This window comes from Glossina fuscipes, unplaced genomic scaffold (genome assembly GCF_014805625.2).
Source record: "Glossina fuscipes isolate IAEA_lab_2018 unplaced genomic scaffold, Yale_Gfus_2 0, whole genome shotgun sequence".
NCBI classification, from domain to species: Eukaryota; Metazoa; Arthropoda; class Insecta; order Diptera; family Glossinidae; genus Glossina; species Glossina fuscipes.
The window spans coordinates 13,042,911-13,052,283 of NW_023998414.1; the positions used below are offsets into that span (position 1 = coordinate 13,042,911).

The 9,373-nt window shown below is 33.8% G+C and overlaps 1 protein-coding gene across 2 annotated transcripts; it reads right to left on the reverse strand.

The window, feature by feature from the left end:
* Positions 1 to 2,424: 2,424 nt before the first annotated feature.
* Positions 2,425 to 5,888, reverse strand: LOC119634851 (annexin B10-like). Of its 2 annotated transcripts, XM_038029269.1 has the most exons (5): positions 5,874 to 5,888; positions 4,049 to 4,144; positions 3,271 to 3,979; positions 3,033 to 3,214; positions 2,425 to 2,969 (listed from the first exon to the last, which is right to left on the reverse strand). In XM_038029269.1, exons 2-5 carry the CDS (start codon positions 4,058 to 4,060, stop codon positions 2,913 to 2,915), a joined length of 960 nt encoding a protein of 319 aa, XP_037885197.1. In that variant the 5' UTR covers positions 4,061 to 4,144; positions 5,874 to 5,888; the 3' UTR covers positions 2,425 to 2,912. The 2 variants fall into 2 exon arrangements, with proteins under 2 accessions (XP_037885197.1, XP_037885189.1); XM_038029261.1 differs by lacking the exon at positions 5,874 to 5,888 and having other exon boundaries at positions 4,049 to 4,179.
* Between the last annotated feature and the right edge of the window lie 3,485 nt (positions 5,889 to 9,373).

Sequence of the window (9,373 nt, forward strand, 5' to 3'; positions counted from 1 at the left end):
AACGAGCTTAAGAGAAATTCGCCTTCTATTATACCGATCGATTCAGAATCATAATCTGAATTTATCTGTCTTTCCGTCGCTTTTGTGTCCAAGTACATTTGTGTTCACACTACAGTTCGCAATTTTTGAGATATTTTAATGAAATTTCGAAAAGAGGTGGGTTTTGACTCAAGGACGACGGCTTCCCATATAGTGCCCAATTTCGTAAAGATGTTGTATGGGGAAAAATTGCATTTTTTAAAATATTCTCGGCAAAAGTGGCTAAAGAGTAGTATATTGACATTCTGAATTGGTGTGAAAACTTTGGATCGGCTGGCGAAGATTTTTGAACACTCTCTCATTTAGCCGTTCTTACAGAAATGAAAGCTTTATAAAGAGGTCGAATTTGAAATATTTCATACTGAAAATTAGCTCATAATAGTAAATTGACAAGGAAATTTACTTTACCGAATTTGGGCCACATAGGTGTATTTTTTGGATACCGCTTATCAGGCTTCTCATGAAACGTAAATCCTCGCCAATACGCCAATAAAGCCTAATTGTTAATTTTTTAGTGATCAAAATTTATTTATGATAGTAATTAAATAAAAAAATTAAGTGGACTTAATTAGAACTAAATAGTAGTAAGTCCTTTGGCAAAACGATTCATTTTTAATATTTTATGATGAAAATTAATTCATAGTAGCGTTTCAGGAAACAAATTAACGGTAAGGTAGTAAATTTGAATCACGATTACTTATGAAGCCCAACATATATGGGCGCTATCACGAAAGGCAAACCTTCTAATATGCGAGCTTTCATGACATTTATCGCTTTGAGTGAAAATAATGTGTACTTTTTGGGGCGTTATTACCGAAGAGAGCGAATAACTGCAATTGTCATAGCAGTGTGGAGCATGTAGTAGTCGGCATTGCCCGGTAATAATGTTCGTACTTCTCTTGCAAGTTCGTTATAAGAATAACTGCATTAAGCAAAGTAGCAAAGTAGGGTATTTAATAAGCTTCTAGAGCTTTTACTTGCTTTAGTTAATAATCAATGTTTTCGCGCAATCATTGGTATAAGATAATAAGTGTATTTACAATTTTTAGTCTATAGTGAAATTTCTGATTTGTAAGAAAGTGCTCCTTAATGCTGAAAGTTTTTTACAATTAAAAATGATATTTTATATGGATTGTTTATTTAATCTCATCAAATCTAAAAGGAGATCACTCAAAAAAGCAGAGTTTTCTGAAATAATTATTTAGTGGCTACCGCTTTGCGTTTTCCACTGAGAAGGCTTTGTGCGATTTTATCGTTTTGGTTTTGTTATTAAAATCGAACTATCAAGTCGATGCTAAAACCGTATCACCGTATCCTAAACATGCCTTCTGGCAAGATTGTAAAATACACTGAAGAACTGCCCTAACAAATTTGATAAAGCTGAAAAATTGCCCTGACAAATACGATAAAGCTGAAAGGTCAAAGTCATTCGAATTTTTTTAAAGCCGTTTTTTGATCACTAGGGAAAGGCTAAAGCTACACAAAGCTATAATTAGAAAATATTGTTTAATTAATTTTTGATTAGAAAATCGTATACGAAAATGAACAAAACTGACCAGCATTAATCCCTCTTATATAGAAAATATCTGTCAAGAAACTGCGAAAGAACCTGCTAACATTATATCACCTGTTTCGTTCAAGTCTAAGCGAAGCCGAAGCGTTCTAGCATAATTATTTTTCATTATTCTATTGTTTATCTTATTGGACTTATATCAATTCCTAATTCTACGATGTTGGGATAAATCAAGATGCTTTCTGAACGTTTTGTACTATTCATAAATGATTATGACTGTAGACCTTCTCGAATAATTGAAATTTCGTTCAAGTTATGATCAAATCTTATATCAAAATTATATGGAGAATTGGAATATAACTAATACAAAAAAAATTTCCAGAGTACCATGGAAACTCGAAAACTAATTTTATTTAATTTTGAATGCCTACAGAAATTTTTATAAAAAATAAAGCAAAGTTTACTATGATATTAAGTAAAATGAAAGATTTTAAAGACTTAATTAAATAATTCGTTAACGTTCGGACTCGTGTCCCAGTTTGTTTTTTTTTTAATGATTCGTTATGGTTTCAGAGTAACCTTCTAGTGGCAGTCGTTTGATTGAACAAACACAATAAATTCGAATATTTTTTTTTTTTTTTGGAAAACTAAAGAAAATATTCAAGAGAGTACGCAATGGTAACTTGCTTTTAAAAAGAGTTGTGTGTTTGGAACGTTTAAAATATGAAGTAAATAACAACCTAATCAGATGAGAAGGTCCTCATCGAGTTCGCGACGAGAATTTTGATTATAGAAAGGGACTTTTCGAGGTTCATTTTTACGTGCTTGCTATGTATAAAGGCGATGTGTCTGTAGATCGATTACGGCCCATTTGCTCAGTTGAATTGCAAAGTTTAGTTCACTCTTGCTATTAAATGATCTGATGACCGCACGATAGTTCATGTATCCCCCCTGGTGGACATAATTAATCAAGAGGCGCATAATTTTTTTTTTTTTTTTTATAGTTTATTCTAAGACGCCTTCAGCAAAAAACATGCGTACGTTCCATAAATGTTATATTTTTAATGTAAAACATGTGATAACAAACAAATTTTGCTAAATTAAATTGTAATCATATTGTAGTCATAAAGTTTTACTACAAGAGATGTTTACTGATGTAATTTATGATATTGCCTTTTGCCAGGTTTGAATGATGGATTAACTTCTCATACAAACCGATCCGCGTAAGTGTACTTAAACAATTTCGAACTATGTTTAATACAAAAATATCTTGCCTGCTATTCTGTGTAGTTTTGTTTTTAACAAATGAAGAAATATTTAAGGATATGAAGAAAATACGAATAAAAACGAATAAATAATTCTAACAGCCACCAAGTAAAGCACATAAGGCGCGCTTATAATCGCCAGAAGTTTCAGACTATAAGAAGAAATAATAAAATTAACATGCTGGCAAATTAGAAACTTAAAATACGTTTCATACCTTAACGGCACTGTAAAGGGTGCGATTGTAGAGTCGTTCAAATTCTTGTTTAATATTACCCAAATCTATTTCGGAACGTGAAACTATAATTCTTATTAAAGTAGTGTCATCAGTGCCAATGCCATCCATGGCTTTAAAAAGACGTATAGCGAAAAAGGTTGGTGGAGATTGGACACATTCCACTGAAAAGATAAAAGTAATTTTATTTAAAAATATGCTCCAGAAATAATTATATTACCTATAGCCATCATAGCATCATGCAATTTTCCACTCATTTCATGCTTAATGGCCTGCTCTATAGTTTGGCCAGATAATTGCTTATACTCCTCAAATATCAAACGTAACTGGGCGAAGCTGCTATGAGCTAAAATGCGATTGAATACTTCTTCGTCAGTGCCTAGCTTGGCTTCGCCAGCATTGTATAGAGCTTGTGCTAGTTCTTTAGCTTTTTCAGCATCGACAGTACCAGCTGGATCTCTCACCCCTGTCACAATTAATGTTAAAAGACGTCGGAAATGACCCGAAGTTTCACTGCAGATATGTTCAACTAATGGACGATCGTACATATTTTCATAACAACTGACTATATCAGCCATTTCATCATTAGACTTAGTGCAGAGAATCTCAACCAAAGTGCTTTCGTTTGTGCCAGCACCTTCCATCGCTTTGTGCAGTTGCTTGCAAAGATACTCGACTGGACGTAGCATTAAACCAACAATAACACCTTCAAATCTCCCTTCTAATTCACTTTTTAAATCATCGATTAAATCGCGCCCATATTCACGCAAGAAATGCTCCTTAATTTTTTGACGCTGGGCATTGGAACGCGCTGTTAACATATCAATTATAGCTTTCTCATCAGTGCCAAATCCTTTCATGGCTGCACGCAAAGCTGCAGCATCCGCCTCAATATCGAAATTTTCAGCGGGCAATATAGTTGGCATAGGCTAGATATTTAATGAAAACTTCTAGTTACATTTATTGGTTCATTTATTACAAAAGTTTGTTATGCTTACGTTATAATCCATTTTAAAGATATTATTTTTCTCTATCTGCAATTTTCAATTTTTTTTCTTTTTTTATGTTCCGTATATTGAAGTCTAAAACAATTGCTTTAATAAGAAAAAATTTTCTGTATTATAAGTGTCGTCAATACATATAAGAACAAAAATCGCTTAAGCTTTGTTGTTATAAAAAAGCGCAAAAACGGTTTTGACTCGCATATAATTTTGTAAGGGCATTACAGATTCTTTAGCTGAACGAAGTATTCCTGAAAGGTCGAATAAGTGTTATTTTTTAATGAACTTACATTACTTTCTATTTAGTCAAAATTACGAGTCAGAGTTGTCTAAATAATAAGATTTTTTTATTTAAAATGTTGCATATACGTCAACATATTGTTTGAAGATTTGGCAGAAATGCTATATGAAATGCATTTGATAAATGTGACATGATAACATTCCCTATTAGTAGCCAATCGATTTCATTTGGCATAATAGTCGACATTTATGGAAGGAATGAAAGAGAAGGGTGAGCGTAACTTGAGTGCTTTTTAATATGCTTTGTATTATTAATGCACCAAATACATATGCAACGGAAAATTACAAGACGAAGAGCAACACGGTGAGACTTCTCATCTATAATTTTCTAAAATAAATTATTGCACTTAAGAAGTGAAGAAAATAAGCATGTCCACTGTAAGCAAACAGTTGTTTATTTGGGAAATTTGTTTAAGCAAAAATTAACGATTTTCTTATAAGAATACTTGACAGCACTATAGTAGGCTAAATAAGTAAATCACGTATCAGCACGTGTCGTTTCGAAGCAAGTAAAATAAATACGCATCGTTGCTGAATATAAACTAACGTATTGAGAAGTGGCTAGGCAATTGGCCCTTCTAGCTTACAGCTAAGAATTATACATGATATATGAATATGCTTGATTATCAAATACGCTTGTATATGAAACAAATATATAACGAGAAGACACGTTGTAGCTAATCTCCACTCATCCTGGAATGTTTGACTATATGGCCAAAGCTAAGGCAATAATAGCACATAGGTAACTCCTCGTGGGGGCGTACTAGGAACAAAATCCACTCAGCGTATGTTCTAAAGAGCAATCCATAGTAGTGTCGCAGCTTTTCAATAAAATATTGGTCTTGCTGTCAGCATTTGCCTATGGGTTCGACACTAGACGTATCTTCTCGTCGAACTCTTGGCGACTAGAGAATAAACTTTTCAGTTTCGTCTCGTGCAACTTATTCAAAAAAGAGGACGGAGTTCTCTTATGATCGACAAGCTGCACTAAAACTCTCGCATTTAATTTGTTAACAACCGGGAATCCCGATTTCCCCAAACTTTGCCACTCATGCCAAAACAATTGGACAAAGAAAGGTTTAGCACCTCTGTACTTGTTTGCACTCCAATGCAATCAGCCACCACGTAGCGCAACAGCATTGCACAACAACACAGCAATAACCAAAATACGGAAGCGCACTTCAAAATTAGCAATTGGAAATTTAACAGTACACTCCAAAATCAGCAGCTCATTTGAAGAATGTACCTCAAACCAGCAGATGCAATGATATTACAATCACTTATTTGATATGTGAAAATTATGCTCAACAAATCCATTAGTTCAAAAATTTTATATAATTTTTTTAATTTATAATAAATTTAAACCTTTTTCCACAGGCCACAAAATTAATCGAATCAAAAACCTTAGATCATATTAATGTTGACTTTGGTGATTTTTGAGGAATAAATTGTACAACACTGTGCAAGTAATAACACGTGTGTACAAATGAAATCTTTAGTAGAAAATTGTTTGATAACTCACAATTTAACCTCAAAAAAAGGCTAAATCACAATGCACGAACACTTATATGCACTAATACTAAATTATTTTGTCAATTTTGTCAATATTTTTTAATTTTCACAAAAATTTCGCAAAAAACTTTTATTTATGTTCCTAGCATTTAAACACACGTCTATATTCAACTAACTTCATACATCAAATAAGTACTCGTCATATGTAAGCGTGATTGTGTTATGGCATTTTCAAACCGCAATGCCTAACTTTCTATTACTATAAATTAAATTTCCGCAAAGAATTTATTTCTTCTTAACTAGACTAGAATATTATTATTATTATTATTAATTTCGCCAGAGAAATAAATTCTAAGACTAAACTCTTAAAGCACTAGCATCTAAGGCTATCGGCTTTTATTAAAAACTCTATCGTACTTGAGATTCGAACCCACGATCATTGATCTGTTAGTCGAGATTCCTCGCCTTCGGCTATTCAGGCGGACAGACTAGAGTAAAGCAAGAAAATTGCGAAAAGAATTTGTACGGTCTACTGGGCTGTTATTTAATTTTGCGAACTTTTTTAAGCCAAATACCCTAATAAATCAATGACGTGCTTTTAGAAATGTCAGATTTCCATTCAGCGATTCTTTTTAAAATCGTTTACAGGATTTCTGTAAAAATAATAGAATACAATAGGGGACGATCGTGTAACATCTCGACCAAAGCTTTTTTATGCACTTCGACAAGTTCTTCTAACCGCTCTGTAAATGCTAAAGGTTCCCGAATCCTTTCTGACCTCATCACCCATCTTCTGATTATTTCAATGGTTGCTCTTGGCTGAAGTTTGAATTGTTCTGCGTTGGCGTGTTATGGTGTGATGCCGGCGATGGAGGACGGTTTACGTTTTGGATATTTATGGCTGATGAAAATTGATTCATATCTATCGTTGATAGCAATGGCTTGGACTTGTTTGTTCATCTCGTTGTTGCTTAATGTCAACTTAGATTGTGTGTTTCATTAGTCTACTGTTGAACCTCGGCAATCTGATAGCTTGAAAGCCTTCAATATTTAATTTAAAAATATTATATAGATTTCTTACTCTTTCTTTTGCCGGCTTTTGGTATATTCTTTGCATATTTCGCGCACTTCTATGATTAGTTTGTGGTAGCGTTCTTAAAAGGTGTTTCGGGTCTCTATGTATTAATACATTTGTATTCATAGCAACAAATATTGGTTCTGCTACCCACCGCGAAATAAAAATGGTAAATTGTTCTTTAAAATGCAATCCGTAAGGATAGCAATTTGTATGAATATGTATGCATACGTATGCATACATATTTGTATATGCATGTATGTACGTATACGCATTAATCTGACATGCTTTTCAAAATTGCAAGGGATGTCATCCGTTCTCATTTTGGATCGTTAAGTTTAGGTTTAACGTCGATATTAGATTTTTATCTTTTTCGAATAACAAAAGCAACGCATACAGAGTGAGCGGTATAGGCGTCTAACGGTAATTGAAGTAACTTTAGCCAGGCAATCGTTTGTTATCATAAAAAAATATTGCCTGGTAAGATATTGATGTTAATCGTGGGCAACAGACCATACATTTATTGTCTACGTATGTGTACAGGAACAACATATTCGTTGTATTTTAAAATGAATTGTTTTTGTCCTTGCATGCATATATTGCACTATGTGCTATATGCATTCTGTTGTCAATATAATCATCACGATTATCGTGCTGAGCATCGTTAACGATGCGTATTGGTTCCGATGGTCTGTGAATATATATGTAGTTAATATCGTCATCACTACTATTATCAATGCGTTACTATAAAAGAGTTGCAGCAGTTGTTGTTCTATCATTCTGTATTATTGCGCTATTTAGCCTCTGGCCCTGTGTTAACCAAAAGGGTTTTAACTAATCACGCTGCCAACACCGTAAGTGTTTCGCAATCGTTACACCATCAACTGTTCTTGTATTCTGTTTACTGTAGATTGTATGGCGATTTTGGGCGTTAGTCGTTTGCAAAACACCCGCCTTGTAATTTATGTAGCTTTTATTGAAGCTTATAAATGCGTTTTGATACAAGAACTACAGCAACAAAAGCATAACGCTATCATATATATATATATATATGCACATGTGTGAATGCACGTTAAAGAGTGAATAGAAGATACTTTGAATACGTTGCTTAATTTCATCCAAATATTTTCTATTATTTATATACATAAATAAAAAGAAGTAACTCAAAGAAAAACTGAACAGTTTATGCTTATTGTGGGTAAGGTTTCAAATGCTTATCATCGTAAACTGTACGATTTCCACAAATTTCACTATAACTTTGTATTATTAATTTTTTTTTTTTGTTTTTTTTTTGAAATGAATAATCTCTCAGGCGATGTCCCGTGTTCGTTTAATACTGTGATCGTAAAAAAGAAGAGAGGAAACACAAAGGGAGGTAACAGCAGCTTAGTGGGTTCGCGTCCAATGGGTAAGTGTTATGTTTAATTTTCCACTGAGCGCTTACCTACAGCTTCGAATAAAGAAAACTCTACCGCACTTGAAATTTGAATCCGCGGATAGTGAGTTGGCAGTCGCGGTTCTTACCTACTGGGCTATTTAGGCCGATAATAATATGTTGAAATTTTCTTACAAGTCGTTTGTGTTGCAACGTTAAGAATGGACGGACCTGGTCTACTCGACTCAGAAACTAAAGCTAAAAAATCCGATTGTCTTTTTAAGACATATTGCAAACGAAATGAGGAAATCAGTGTAACCAATTCACAGGGGACATAGAAGGTCAAATGATTATCATTTTCATTTTAATTTTTTCTACCTTCGCAAGTCGCTGAAATATGAATTGCCTCAACGTCATATTAGTCATTTTGCTTTATTGAATTCTTGGTTGTTGCTTGATGTTGCAAACGGAGTGAAAAAAATTTCTTAACACTTTTCATAATAACCGCGACTAATAGAACAACGCACACGTAGTGTCCCCAAAATTCTGAATACTAAAGTGGCGCGGTAATAATGTTTGCAAGATTCGATGAAGAGAGAAAGCTTTAGCCGATAAAATATGAACATTGGATACGGCTAAGAAAATGTTTCTCTGTATTGAGGTAAAAAGCGGTAGCCTTGCGGCAGCCCAAGAACAGAATAAAAGTGCTGATACAAATATAATATGTTGGATACGCATATCTGCAAAATTAAGACGATTACAAAGCTTATGCTTTTCATGAAAAAGTTCACGGCATTTTTTCTTCAGAAATTAAACACAGCTTTGTGCCATACGTCACTTGTGGCACTTGTAGGAATGTCAAGTTTGTGTGGATGTATACAACACCCAGAAGAACTGGTGGTAGATTCACCTTTTATTATATCGATCGAGCTAAGCTTATCTGTCTAACTGTCCGTCTGTCCATATATCGTTGCGTGCAACCTACAAACGCAAATTTTTAAGATATATTCGTGAAATCGAGTGAATCGACGTGTATTACGCGAAGGACAAACGCCATGGA

Coding starts and splice junctions, on each gene's coding strand:
- LOC119634851 (XM_038029269.1), bottom strand. Junction 3,215..3,270: donor TGATGCTATGATGGCTATAG/GTAATATAATTA, acceptor TTATCTTTTCAG/TGGAATGTGTCCAATCTCCA. Junction 2,970..3,032: donor CCCTTTACAGTGCCGTTAAG/GTATGAAACGTA, acceptor TTCTTCTTATAG/TCTGAAACTTCTGGCGATTA.